General features: G+C 39.2%; 1 protein-coding gene across 4 annotated transcripts in view; it reads right to left on the bottom strand.

Annotated features, from left to right (window-relative positions):
- Positions 1-5,646: 5,646 nt before the first annotated feature.
- The window catches only part of USP12 (ubiquitin specific peptidase 12), a 101,470-nt gene continuing 92,265 nt past the window's right edge, over positions 5,647-14,851 (bottom strand). For 3 of the 4 annotated variants that reach the window (XM_036251764.1, XM_036251766.1, XM_036251767.1), the window contains 3 exons: positions 12,896-13,093; positions 8,382-8,460; positions 5,647-7,209 (listed from right to left, as the gene is read on the bottom strand). In XM_036251764.1, coding sequence (XP_036107657.1) covers positions 7,108-7,209; positions 8,382-8,460; positions 12,896-13,093 — 379 coding nt within the window. In that variant the 3' untranslated portion in view covers positions 5,647-7,107. The remainder of the gene's footprint in view (positions 7,210-8,381; positions 8,461-12,895; positions 13,094-14,851) is intronic. The other variant, XM_036251765.1, reaches the window with a different exon arrangement.

Here is a 14,851-nt window from a genome sequence, read left to right as displayed (position 1 = left end):
GGGTTCGGGTCCCGCTAAGGGCACATACCTCGGTTGCAGTTTGTCCCCGGCCCTGGTCGGTTGTGCGGGTGGCAGCCACTCGAAGTGTTCCTTTCACATCGATGTCTCTCTCTCTCTCTCTCTCTCTCTGTTCCTCTCCCTCCCTCCCACTCTACCTGAACAAAAAATGGAAAAATGTCCTCCAGTGAGGATAAAAAAAAAAAAATAATAATAATAATAATTTTGAATAGAACAGCAAAGCTAGAGGCCTCATGTTTCCTGTTTTCAAAACTTTCTACAAAGATACAGCAATGAAAACAGTGTGACCTTGCCAGAATGACTTAGTTGGTTGAGCATCATCCAGTATACCAAAAGGTTGTTGGTTCGATTCCAAGTCAGGGCACATGCTTGGATTTGGGGTTCAGTCCCCAGTTGGGCCATGTGTGGAAGATAACCAATCGATGTTTCTCTTATGTTATTAAAGTTTTTCTCTCTCCTTCTCCCTCCCCCTCCCTGCCTTACTCAAAGCATGTCCTCAGGTGAGAATTTTTTTTTTAAAGTGTGGTACTGGCTTAAGGACAGACATATTGACCAATGGAATTTAGAATAGAGCCCCAAAATAAACCCTTGCATATATAGCCAACTGATTTTTGACAAAGGTATTAAGAATATTCAACAGGGAAAGAACAGTCTTACACATGGTGCTGGGAAAACTGGATACCCACATAAAAAGTAATGAAGTTATCTGGCCGGTGTGGCACAGTGGTTGAGCATCGACCCATGTACCACGAGGTCGCCGGTTTGAGTCATGGTCAGGACACATGCCCAGGTTGTGGGCCTGATCCCAACTGGGGGGCATGCAGGAGGCAGCCAATCAATGTTCTCTCTCATCGATGTTTCTCTCCCTCTCACCTCTTCTCTCTCTAAAATCAATAAACTAAAAATTAACTCAAAAAGGATCAAAGACCTACATGTAAGAGCTATAACTACAAAACATTTAGAAGAACATAAGGAATAGCTAGCTTCATGATATTGGATTTGGTGATAATTTCTTGGATATAACGCCAAAGGCAAAGGCAACAAAAGAAAAAACTAGGTAGATTGGGTTGTATCAAAATTAAAAACTTTTGTGCATCAAAGAATACTTACTATCCATAAGAGAGTAAAAGGACAACTAGCAGAATGGGAGAAAATATTCGAAAATCATCTATCTGAAATGGGATTAATACCTAGGATATATAAATACCTATAACTCAACAACAAATAACCCAGTTTTTAAAAACAAACAAAGGACTTAGACATTTCTCCAAAGAAGATACACAAATGGCCAATAAGCACAGGGAAAGATGCTCAATATCACTAATCATCAGGGAAATGCAAATCAAAATCACAATGAGATATGACCAGTTGGGATGGCCACTCCACCCCTCACCCCCTACCAATCCCCAAAACAACAGAAACAAAAACAGAAAACAACAAGTGTTTACAGGGATATGCAGGAACTGGAACCCTGATGTATTGCTGGTGGGAATGTAAAATGATGTAGCTTTTGTAGAAAACAGTATGGCAGTTACTGAAGAAGTTAAACAGAATTACCATGATCCAGCAATTCCTAGTATATACCTAAAAGAACTGAAATCAGGGACTCAGATACTTGTACAACAATGTTCATAACAGCATTATTCACAATAGCCAAGACAGATAAAAGCTGAACGTCCATGAAAAGATGAACGGGTCAACAACATGTGCTATATACATACAATGGAATATTGTCTTTAAAAGTAAGGAAGTTCCGCCCTGGCTGGTTTGGCTCAGCAGTTAGAGCATCAGCCTTCGGAATAAAGGGTCTTGGGTTCGATTCTGGTCAAGGGCACATACCTGGGTTGCAGGTTCAAACCCCTGGTAGGGGTTCTGTGGGAAGCAACCAATTGATGTGTCTCTCTCACATGGGTGCTTCTCTCTCTCTCTCCCCCCGCTTCCCTTCCACTCTAAAAATAAAATAAAATAAAATAAATAGAAAAGTATCATCAGGTGATTAAAAAAAAAAAAGTTCTGACACAAAGACACCTTGCAAACAGGCTAAGTGAAATAAGCCACAAAAGGACAAATACTGTATGATTCCATTTATAGGAGGTAACCAGAGCAGTCAAATTCATAGGCAGAAAGTAGGAAAGGGGTGACTAGAAGTTGGGGAGAGGAAGGAGTGGGGAATAATTGTTTAATGGGTACAAAGTTTCTGCTTGAGAAGATAAAAATTCTGGAAATAGTGGTGATGGCTGCACATTGTACTTAGTGTCACTTAATAGTCCACTTAAAATGGTTAGCATGGTAAATTTTGTGTTATGTGTATTCTCTACAATAATAGTTATCTGATAATGACAGCCATGGTTAAGAACTGGGCAATGAGCCCTGGCCGGTTTGGCTCAGTGGTTAGAGCGTCAGCCTGTGGTCCAGAGAGACCCGGGTTCGGTTCCTGTTAAAGGCATGTACCTCGGTTGCAGTTTGTCCCCGGCCCTGGTTGGTCGTGCGGGTGGCAGCCACGTCGATGTCTCTCTCTCTCTCCCTCCTGCTCTAGCTGAACAAAAAATGGAAAAACGTCCTTGGGTGAGGATAAAAAAAAAAGAACTGGGCAATGAGGTCAACCTCTCTGAAACCTTTATCAGCTCCTTTCCAGCTGAGCGACTCTGAAAAAATTACTTAACTTCTGAAGAGCTTTAGTTCCCTTTTGTAAAATGAGGATATCACTACCTCACAGAGGTTGTCAAGATCAACATTTTTATTTCTTTTTTTGTATTTATCCTCACCCAAGGACATTTTTCCATTTTTGTTCAGGTAGAGTGGGAGGGAGGGAGAGGAAGAGAGAGAGAGAGAGAGAGAGAGAGAGAGAGAGAGAAACATTGACATGAAAGGGACACATCGAGTGGCTACCACCCACACGACCCAACCAGGGCCGGGGACAAACTGCAACTCGAGGTACGCACCCTTAGTGGGAACTGAACCCGGGTCTCTCGGGACCGCAGGCCGATGCTCTAACCGCTGAGCCAAACCGGCCAGGGCAAGATCAACATTTTTAAAAAGTAAAATGCTGAGGACTGGGCCCATCACACTATCAACTCAACAGCGATGGGTTATTTCAGCAGCTCTAGAGGTTTAAAAAAAAGGCAGTAGGTTATCATTAAGAAAACATAAGTAGCGCTGGTTGGTTTGGCTCAGCGGTTAGAGCGTTGGCCTGCGGACCAGAGAGACCCGGGTTCGGTTCCCACTAAGGGCACCTACCTTGGTTGCAGTTTGTCCCCGGCTCCGGTTGGGGTCATGTGGGTGGCAACCACTCGATGTGTCTCTCTCACATCGATGTTTCTCTTCCCCCCTTCTCTCCTACTCTATCTGGAGATAAATGCAAAAAATGTACTCAGGTGAGGATAAAAAAAAAAGAAAGAAAACTTAAGTAAAAAAGCTTTAAAATATACACACAGGTACCAGGTAACTAGGGAACTTTAGAAGAGGAGGGTCAGTCTTGGCATTTCAACAGTTCATGAAAACTCTCTCTAATACAGAGAATTTCATTTATGCGAGGTTCAGTATGAAGTGTGTGATATAGGTGCTGAGAAAAGAAAATGCAACCTTAGGTCCCCAATGAGTCTAGTACATCTATTATTGTGTTTATTCTAAGAATATTTTTTCAGACATATGGATAAACAAAAGTGCTTCTAGAAGAGGGTTCCCAAGAACGATGGAGGGTGGATTATATAAAATGGCCACATAAACAACGATTCAAATTATTCAACAGTGGAACAGGCTTCAAGTACTGAGGTGCAAATTTCGCAGGGCAATTACTACACTGGAAGGGGGCGGGGTGCTAGGAACAGTGACTTTGACGGTATTTTCCCCTCTAGGAGTCTATGATTCTAAATTTAAATGTTTAAACTTGGGCTTTTTTGGAAAGATAATGCTAGTCCATAAAGAAAAATACAGTATGGAATGCTGTTCTGGAAAAATCTCTTTGGATAACAAAAGTAGTAACTTTGGAGCAAAAGCAGTAAGACAATTTCCAAAGTGTGTACTTCTAATTTGCAAATACACTTTAGGCAAAAAGGAAAAAAACACACGTAAAACCCACAAGCACAAATAAAACAACTTTAATAGATATTATTTTGTATTTATATAGCGCCTTCTTCAAGAACTTTAGATGCTTTACAGACATTATATCTAATTAATCCCCACAACAACCCTGTGAGGTAGGTATTACTCCCATTTTACAAGATAGGGAGACTGAAGCACAGAGAGGTTAAGTGACTTGCCCAAGGTCACACAGTTAAATTCACTGAAGAGCCAGGACCTGAGCACCTTAGCCTCCCAGCTCCCAGTTAAATACCTCATGACAGAATCTTTAATGAAAAGTGTCATTTCAGAAAGTATCAAGAGTAGTATGCTATGAAAATGAGGTCTTTCTACTGCCATCAAGGAAAGAAAACACCCTATACTGAAGGTTAGAGGCAACAAGACCCATATATTACATACTTCCTTGTCCTTCCTAAAGTCACATGGCTCCTGTCTTAAGTAATCTTCTAAAGGTACAGTTGCCAAGATAGAAACCATATGACTTCAAAGTGAGACTTAATTTAGAATATTTACTTTTAGTTATGATAATTTATAGAAATTTTTATTCCAATATACAAAATATGGGACAGCCATCCCAACAATCATGTACAGGAGACAGCCATCAGCCATCATTTACAACTTAAGCCTGCCCCTCATTTCAACCAGTCAACCAATAGACAACCTCACAGGGCTGTCTATCTGGGTCACTTGTCTTACTACATCTGCATTTCCCCCCCAAACTAACCCTATATGTTTTTAAAGTATACTGAGTTTCTGATACGCTTCCAAACATTTTACTTAGATGCAGCTGCACTAAGAGTGAAAATTAAATTGAGAACCATCACCCCACAGTCCCTCCCCTGACAAATCATACTATTAAATATGGTGTAGATGTCAACAGTGTGTGACTACCATGAAACTCAATAAAAATGCTATCACTTGCTTTAATATGAAATTTAACCTTGGCTTTTACAATTGCACAATGCGAAAACAAACAAAACATAGTATTCCAACGCTGTACCTTTATGCAAATGACTTCATCTATCTTTCTTATACATGCTGTGGCCTGACTCACTTAAAAACTGACTCAGCTTCACTTGAATCCCCTTCTCTGTGCTGAAAGCCAAAGAAACACAGCTTTCAACTCTAAGACAGTTTGGTTTAAGCCCTCGAACTAAAAAATGTATCCAGTTGCACTGCTATGACCTTCCCACATTCTTGGTTGTGATTCTCTGTGCAATGTTGGTAACTCAGCCAGGCTATGTGATTGGTACAAAACAATTCCAGCCAGGATAAGGCTTCAGAAACTATACCTTAAAAAGCAATTCGTCAAAATACATCATATTTTCTCCCAGTACACCTGTTAAACAGCCCAATTAGCTTAGTGACCCTGTTAAAGATATGTTCATGGAACGAATAGGTGAAGTCATTTCCTGAGCTAAAAGATACAGATAATAAATGTTAATAGCAGCAGACAAAAGATTTTTTTTTGTTTTTTTTTGTATTCAACAGTATTAGTAAAATAAGTTTAGAAAATTACAGCAATTAAAAAAAAATTACTGCCTGAAAAGATGCCTGATTATTTTGAATATATATTCAATTACTTTCTGCAAGTGACATTCAGCCACTGTCAGAAAACTTACTGATGCATGGAAAAGTGTCAACTGCAATAATTTACACACATTTTAATTATACACATTACTTCTTAAAACTCCCAACAGAAGGGAGTCTTCACAAAGTTATTTTCCAAACACTCTCCCAGTTGGATATGTGAAGGTGGAGGCAGGAAAGGACGTGTCTGTGCATTCCTGGTCTACTTCCCTAAAAGTTCATTTTCAAAGGGTTTTCCACTAGCTACCCAGGCTTCGGGGTTATGATGAGTGGGTCCTTCTTTCCAAGGTAAAGAATGACACTGGAAAGTAACATAACTGCTGTGACACGAACCCTCCAGACATGGCCTCCCTCAACGTGAGAATTCTGAAGACTGGTATAGCCCCTCGGCACCAGAGTGTCTTTTATCATCTGACAACTATAGGGAATTCTGACAGTTCTTATTTTACTGAAATTAAAGCTGAATAAAATAACTGATATAAACTACAACAAAAAACAAATATTTAGCCAGAGATATCAGTTCCTCCTGAAAAAGAGTGTTTTACCTCCCCTCATTGCAATTTTTCTTATGGTATCTTACTGATTTAAAATAGAGTTTAAAGTTCACCTTAAAAATAGAAACAAACAAAAGGACTAGTTAAACTGACAAAAGCTAATAAAAATATGATCAAATTTACTGACAGAATCATGGGCACGTCATACAATACTTAGACTCTAGCAGTTTTGAGTAAAATAAATAAGGAAAAAAATTATAATTACAAAGCCAGTCTTTCCCCTTGGGGAAACAAAAAGCCACTTTTGACCAATTGTTCCCTACATATACACATACTGTATATTATTAAAAGCTTCTTCAGAGAAGCAAAACATATTTGTCTTCCTGACACTGGATTCTAATATCTTAGTTTTTTTTTACATCAGGAAGGCAACTGCAAGTGTTGGGCCCAAAAGTATTTCTGGTTTACGCTTGAAAAGACCACCAAAGATTCTTTCTGTACACATTCAACACAGGCACACGTATGCAGTGTGTTCTCGACCGTCTCCTTCAGTTATCAGTGCAACCTGGCACCGATTCCTATTCCTTCTACCGCACCCCCAAGGAGTTCAAATCATACTGGTGCAATTAATAAAGAGAACATGTGTGTCAGTTACCAGAAGGCTGCTTTACAGGAGGAGCTGCTATCTCTGATGTCACGTCCTTGTTGAATGGAACTGCACAGACAGCATGATACCTGAGCAAATAAATCAACTACCATGATAGGAAGAGCTTGTTAATCCATAGTCTTTGCTTTATTGTGTGCAAAGTATGCCACTGCCCCCTGAGCTTCCTGCATTTCTCTTTTCTTGAAAAATCAGTGCTTGATCCTTTCCATAATAACCAGAGAAGAAATGAGGCAGAAATCTCTTCATCATGGTTCCCCCTCAGTCCCGAGACTGATAGAAAAGGATGTAACCAGACTCAGAGTTCTTTGAGATATCTGATGTCAACCCGTAGAATTCTTCAATAGCTTGTGCATCTATTTTCTGTGAGGCAAAATGTAAACATTAGTACATAAACAAACTCCCTGAACTGTTTAAATCCAGTAAAACCTTCAATATTTCTTAGAAATGTCTTTCATTTTCTCATTTATAAAATAGCTCTGCACAACCAGAATGGCTTAAATTAAAAAGACTGATGATACCAAGTGCTGGTGAGAAAATGGAGCAACTATTACTCTCATATATAGCTGGGGGAAATATAAAATTGTATAGACACATTGGGAAAATGTTTGGCATCATCTTCTAAAGCTGAACATACAACTACCCTTTGATCCAGCAATACTATTTGTAGGCACTGGCTGTAGTATATGAAACCACGAATAGTCACGCATTTGTGAAATGGCAACTTCATGTGGTCAAACCTAATATATATATACATACACCGGAGAATATGAGTGCATATGTCCAGCAAACAACTTGTAAAAGAACAATCAAGGTAGTTTTATTCATAACAGTCAATACTGGACAAAAAGCCAAGTTTCTACCTTGGTATCATCATACAACAGAAAAGTACATAGCAATAAAGAACAGCTACTACGTACAGGCCATAAGAACGAATCTCACAGATACACTGATGAGTAAAAAAAGCAAGCTACAAAAGAAGTCATCCTTGAGTCCATTTATAGTCAAACACAGGCAATATTAATCATCATGATAAAAGTAAAAATAGTGGGTTCCAAGGGAAGGTGGGTAGAGGGGAAGAGAGCTGTGGGTACTGACCAAGAAGAGGAATAAGGGAGCTTGTTGGGGCATAGAAAATGTAGTATACTTTGATCTGGGTATGTGTGTCTATGTGTGTGGGTGTGCACGTCCATGCAAAAATTCACCAAGTTGTTGCTTAAGATCTGTGCACTTCACTATAGGCATGTTATAGCTCAATATTTCCTTAATAATGAAAGTTGTTTTTTTTAACTAGCTCTGTCACTGAAAGCCATCTTTTGTTTTATTCTAAACACTTTAAGGTTAGCTGACAATTCAAACACTGGGACTGAAGGTTAGAGAGTACAAAGTAGAAATTAGATTACAATCTGAAGATTTAAACATTCATCTAATACTCATCGCCTGTCATACATGAATGAGAAGCTGGGAGAAAAAAAGTGAAGAGTAAACCATGTATACAACTTTGAAGAAAAATAAGAAATGAAGAAACTACTTACTTCTACAATATCGTCATCAAACAACAACCAGAAGTCATGACTCTTAACTATGGCAATGTAATGGCCTCGGTTGGGGCCACTGAAACCAAAGAGAGAAAAGTTAATTTTATAAAATGTTTATTATTATTACTCTTCTAAATGCCCTAAATTTCATGTTCTATAAAGTAGAAAAACCAAAACAAATAAAAATACTCCTTATCTATCCATCCCCCCCAAATAAAGCTATACTGATTTGACCTGGCATTCAATTTAAATTAAAATAATTGGTACTCTACTTTGAAAGGTATAACCTGTATTCTATTTATATAAAGCTAATTCTTTATTACCTTTGTAATAATTGTAAGTATTTTTAAAAATAATTTTCAAATTTGCTTCCATGAAAGATTTCAATAAAATTTCCTAGCATTTTTGGTGGAAGGGGAGGAGGTCACAGCCAGTACATGCTGAGTTAAACTATAAAACAATACATGTAGACTTATTTCTAAGTCTTACTCTAGTGGCAATAGTTTTTCTCTTGAGGAAAGATCTTATGTGATGCCTGAAAAGGCAAAAAAGATATCATATTCATGGTTCTGAAATCAAGCTCAAACTTCATGCACTTCTTTAAATGACATTTCCCCAATGATTAGTATTATTAGTGCTATCTTTTTTGTTTTTGTTGTTGTTAATCCCCACCTGAGGATTTTTTTTTTTTTTTTTTTTTTTAGAGAGAGAGAGAGTGGAAAGAAGGGGTGGCGGGGAGAGAGAGAAAGAAACATCGACTTGAGACACACAAATCGGTTTGGTTGCCTTCCGCATACACCCCCACTGGGGCCGGGCACTGAACCTGCAGCCCAGGTACATGCCCTTGACTGGGTATCAAATCCATGACCCTCTGGTATACAGGCCAACACTCTAGCCAGAGCAACACCAGCCAGGGCTAATGCTATCTTTAATTTATAATTACTATAATTGCCTTTGTATCTCATTTTAAACAAATTTCACTTATATGAATCTAGATATGTAAAAATAAAGGAGATTATTTCTTTTAAAAGAAATTGCTTTAAAAAGGACATGCTGATAATTTTAACCTCCAGTTTAAGTGTGATCATAAAAATGTGTGTATTTTTATTAAATTATAATTCTATAATTTATATTATAGAATTTGAAATAATTTTCAACACAAGTCATTTTTTATGGTGAATACTATTTTAAAAGTAGCAATCTTGGACATTAAAATATGTGACCTACTGCGTTTCCCACATGTCAATCCTTAGTTCTATAGGTGAGATGAGTATCTTGGTGACAAAAATGGTACAAACAAGAGGACTTTTTCACCTCCAAATTTTTTTTAAATTAAAAAAAAGCTTTTAATGCTAAAATAAGTCTAATTTCTCCATTTCCATAGGATTCATCTAAAAAGTCGTGTGTTTTATAATGAGATGAAGAAAAAAACAGAAAAGCATTTCAAGAGGGTGAAAATAAAGAAAATCACAGAAAGGGTGAGCAACAGAGCCTGAGGGAAAAAAGGCAGGTGAGCTGCAGACAGGTAGGTATCTGGCTGAAAAGTTCAGACAGTTTTTTCCTTTGGCCAAGTGCTAGTTTAAAGAACAGCAGACAAAAGTTAATTACAGAAACTAATAATAAGATGAAGAACTGAGGGTAATAAATTTATACCTAAGGAAGTTGTTAATTAGAGATTTGCATTCTGAGCATAAAACATGCTCAGTTCAATATGCATGAACGCCTGAGGTGTCCAAATGACTGCTGGCTGCTGCGGGGTTAGAAACCGACAGCGTCCTGCCCTGGAGACCCCGTCAGTCCAGTGGTAACTACTCCAAAAGCAGAGAGCACCGCGTATAAAAGCAGAGCCACGGGGACAGTGAAATAAGACCACGTCCAGTGAGAGAGGAGGGAGAGGGCTGAGGAATCGAGAAAGGTTAGTTACACAGAGCAGTGGGGGTTTGAGATGGGCTTAAAGTAGAATATTCAGTAATTCAGCAAGTACTTGTTGGAAATCTGCTATATGCCAGGCACTGGGGGCAGAAAGTGAGCATGAAAATGAGATCCCCCAATAGTCAAAGGCTGCAGACAAAGGTAAATCATTAATACTGACATGAAACATGCCTACAGATAAATCTCATAAATAAAATAAAAATAATTAAAATATTATCAGTGTTTTATTTAATGGACAATTTATTTCCTGTTTTAAAAAGTGTACATTCAGATAAGGAAAACAGACATATAACAGATAAATATAATACACAACAAAGCAGTAAGTCACAACCAGCAACACACACCTAGTAGCACCAAATGAAGAACGCGGCTGTAGGGAAGAGCGCCGAGGAAGAGGCACGGAGGGTCAACAGGCAGAGCAGGGACAGGAAGAAGGCCTGAGGGGACCGGAGTGAGAGAAAAGGAAGAGTAAGAGACTGGGTGGGGAGGGATGTGAACAGCTGCTGGGAAGAACTCAAGCAGGATGAGCCCCACTGCACTCAGCCGGCCTGGGAGGAGAGCACTCTGACAGCTCAGCTGGAGACACCAACAGTGGCCAGAGAACGCCACGGTGCTTGGGTGGTAAGGCTGGGAGGAGAAGCACTTGAGGCCAAAGAAAGGGTTTAAAAGACAAAAGATCCAGAGGTAAGAGGCTGTAAGGGAAAAAGGGTGGATTAAATTTTAAAAGAAGACAGAGTGGGGAAGGGGCCCAGGGTTGCAATCAGAAATCTCCGAGTTCAAGATCTTGTGTGTAGAGTAATTCCAAAAGATAGATCTGAATTTAAATGGGGTAAAACTGTTACTGAATATGGAAAGGCTACAAAATAGTAAAGTTAGGGTGTGAAACATTATTATTATTGCTGTTAAAACAGTAGTGGCAGCTAAGTGATTTACATTTCCCTTTTAATCCTGACAATGAAGTAAGGTAGTTGATATTATTTACCTTTTGTAGAAGAAAAAACTTGGACATTGAGGGAGTTCTGTATGAGGTCACACTAACTAGAAATGGCAAGAAGAGAACTGAAACCAAGGTTTCTCTGCCTCTCAAACCTCTGGACTGAATAACTATAGGTTCTTTAAGGTATTTCTTATTGTTTTCCTCCATTCAGATGTCATCATTCTTACTTTAGAAATGTAAAGCTCCAAAAAGGGAAAAGAAAGATGACAACAAAGTATAAAATACAGGAAGACAGCCTAATGTGAGCAATGGAGGTTCTCTGTTAGCACAGAGCTGACTTCCAACTGTCATGACATATTCTGAGCAGAGAGTTGGAGGGACAGCTACAGCTAGGTAGGCCGGGATGTTTCCAGTTGGATAAAACATATTGTTAGTGTAAGTTTCCTGTTTTACAATTATTATAGGAAATTCTCAAAAGTCAATGAAGACTGTATGTTTCAAATATGAATTCTGATTATATGATGCTCTTGTAGTTTAAGCATTTTTTGAGCTATTTTATAGAGTGAGATATCATACAAAACTGGCTAACAGAAAATAAACACAATAAGGCAAAAATCAGAAAACTATCTTTATAGATTATTTCCAAAGACATAGTAAATGGTTTTTACAACCATTAACACAATTAACATATCCAGTGAACCGAAGGAATTTATTTTGCAAATCTATTTAGGTATCATCATTTTTATCAAAACAAAAAATAAAAAAGGAAAAGAAACAAGGCCTTGAAGTTCTTAGAGTTATATTTAAATAATAAGAATAAAAATCAGCCCGGCCAGTGTGGCTCAGTAGTTGAGTGTCTACCCATGCACCAAGAGGTCGCCGGTTCAACTCCTGGTCAGGGCACATGCCCAGGTTGTGGGCCTGATCCTTAGTGGGGGGCATGCAGGAGGCAGCCAATCGATGTTCTGTCTCATCGATATTTCTCTCTCTCCCTCTCCCTTTCTCTAACATAAATAAATAAAGAAAAAATAATAAAAATAAAATCCAGAGGGGAAGGGGATGGGGGAAGAATAAAGAAGATAAAAGGGGTCAAATTTATAGAGAGAGGAAGACAAGACTTTGGGTGGTGAGCACACAACAGAGCATACAGGTATTGTACTATAGAACTGTACACTTGAAACAGAGTAACAGATCTCAGCGGAGGAATGGGTTGGTTGCAGGAGGGAGAAAGGAAGAGATTAACCAAAGAGCATAAATGCATATATTCATAACCCATGGACACAGACAACAGCATGAGGAAGGCCTGGGGTGGGGCAAGGGTTGGGTACGAAGGGGTAAAAAAGGATGAAAATCGGAGACATCTGTAATACTTTCAACAATAAAAATAAATAAATAAATAAGAATTATACACTTGAAACACATGCATGTTACTAACCAATGTATCACCCCAATAAACTGAATTTAAAAAATCAAATCAATACAACAATATAATATTTTAATACATAAAAGTTTCAAGGAGGAAATGATAACATGTATATGGATGAGAACCTCTGAGAGGTCTACCCTGGAATCCCTCAAGAACACCCTGAATGCGCACTGTTCACCAGCCCATACTCACTGCTGGCCCCACAGCTGCAATTACCTTCCACAGTGAACCACGACAGCCACAAGGTCGTACATTCTGTCAGGATTAGTTGCATCGCCTGAAGTGTTAAAGAGACGAAGTTCTAAAGGAAAAACTACCCGGTAAGAAAGTTTTGTGTATCGATGAAGTTGATCCATATATTTAAATCTCTTCAGGTGTAGAGCTAGAATCATGGGCAGTTTTTTAACTTTCATCCTATTAAAATAAACATGAAAACAAAATTTCATAAAAGACATATACTATATCCTTAAAAGAATGATCATATTTTATGATTCAATTAACAAACGGTTAATGGTCAGTTTTAATAGTTCGGCACTGCCCACTTGACATATTTCTATCAATTACTTTTATATTGAGAAAGCAATATTCTGACACTCTCAAGATGAACCCACGCCACCCCATCCATCATCATTAAACCACATACACTGACTGAGCACTCAAGATGGCCCTAGAACACATGGAATGGCATTGGTCTTTGTTAAGAAATCTTTAATTCTAAAATGTGATGAGGCTAAATGCACATGATGTCTATGACAGGTCAAAGGAAAACCAGTTCCTTAAAGCCACCAATGCTTTTGGATGTGAGTGGCAACTGAAATCACTGTTTCTATCAATCTATATAATTAATAACAGATTGAGAGTTTCCAGTCAAGATGGTGGTATAGGTAAACGCAGTACTGGCCTCTTCCCACAACCATGTCAAAATTACCACTAAACTACAGAACACCCATCATTCAGAACCACCTGAAACTAGCTGAACATAAGTCCTACAACTAGGGAATTAAAGAAGCCATACAGAGAGTGGCAAAAGGCACAGAGATGCGAAATGGGCAGGGACCCCAAACATGATGGATAAAAATCGGGAGGGATATCTCGGCTGTGGATGTCTCCCCTGAAGAGCAAGGAATCCCAGCTCCACACCAGGCTCTGGGTTCCAGTGCCAAGAAGAAAAATCCCATTAATTTCTGGCTGTAAAAACCAGCTAGGACTGAGGCTGAGGGAGATGGAAGCTTCTGGAGTCCCAGGCAGTACCCCTTAAAGGGCCTGTACATGGACTTACTCGGACTCCCTACCTCTGAGCTCCAGCGCTGGGGCGGCAGCTCAAAAGGCACCAGGGACATAGGAGGAGGACCTGAATTGTCTGGCATCAAGGTGAGAACTGGGGGCGGGTGGGGGGTTGGGAGGGCTTTCTTCCAGACAGAAGTGGTGGCAGAGGCCCTTGTTCCTTTTCTGAGATCACCCCCACAACAGACTGATAGATGGGTTCCATATCTGAGTCTCCATTATCTTGGCTATTGCTATTCACCACAACCTGATGATTCTGAGATCCCACCTGACTCGCAAACCCACCAAAGCCCTTTTCAGTAGATTTTCCATATGAATGACCTGTCTTGGCTCATGCTTTAGACTTTCATAAACCTCTCAAACAAGCAGTATCTAGCCTCCACTGACACTATACCTCTCGCTAAGTGTTCCCAGGCCCAGCACTAGCGGCAACTGGAAAACAAACACAGGGAGGCAGCCAAAATGAGGAGACAAAGAAATATGTCCCAAATGAAAGAACAGAACAAAACTCCAGAAAAGAACTAAACAAAATGGAGACAAGCAATATACTAGATGCAGAGTTCAAAACAGTGGTTATAAAAATGCTCAATGAAGGCCTTGGCTGGTTTGGCTCAGTGGTTAGATGACCCTGAAGGGTCATGGGTTCACTTCCCAATCAAGAGCACATACCTGGGTTGTAGGTTCAAACCCTGGTCCTGACTGGGGTCGTGCAGGAGGCAACCAATTGATGTTTCTCTCTCTTTTTCTTCCTCCCTCTCTCCCTTTCATTCTATATTTTTTTAAAAAAATCAATGGAAAAATATCCTCGTGAGAGGATTAACAACAACAAAAATGCTCACTGAAGTTGGGGAGAACTTAAACAGCATAAAAAAGGATATGGAAAGCATT

This window comes from Molossus molossus, unplaced genomic scaffold (assembly GCF_014108415.1).
Source record: "Molossus molossus isolate mMolMol1 unplaced genomic scaffold, mMolMol1.p scaffold_m16_p_10, whole genome shotgun sequence".
Classification (NCBI taxonomy): Eukaryota; Metazoa; Chordata; class Mammalia; order Chiroptera; family Molossidae; genus Molossus; species Molossus molossus.
The sequence above is the reverse complement of the archived record's forward strand: the minus strand, read 5'-3'. Positions and strand labels throughout refer to the sequence as shown.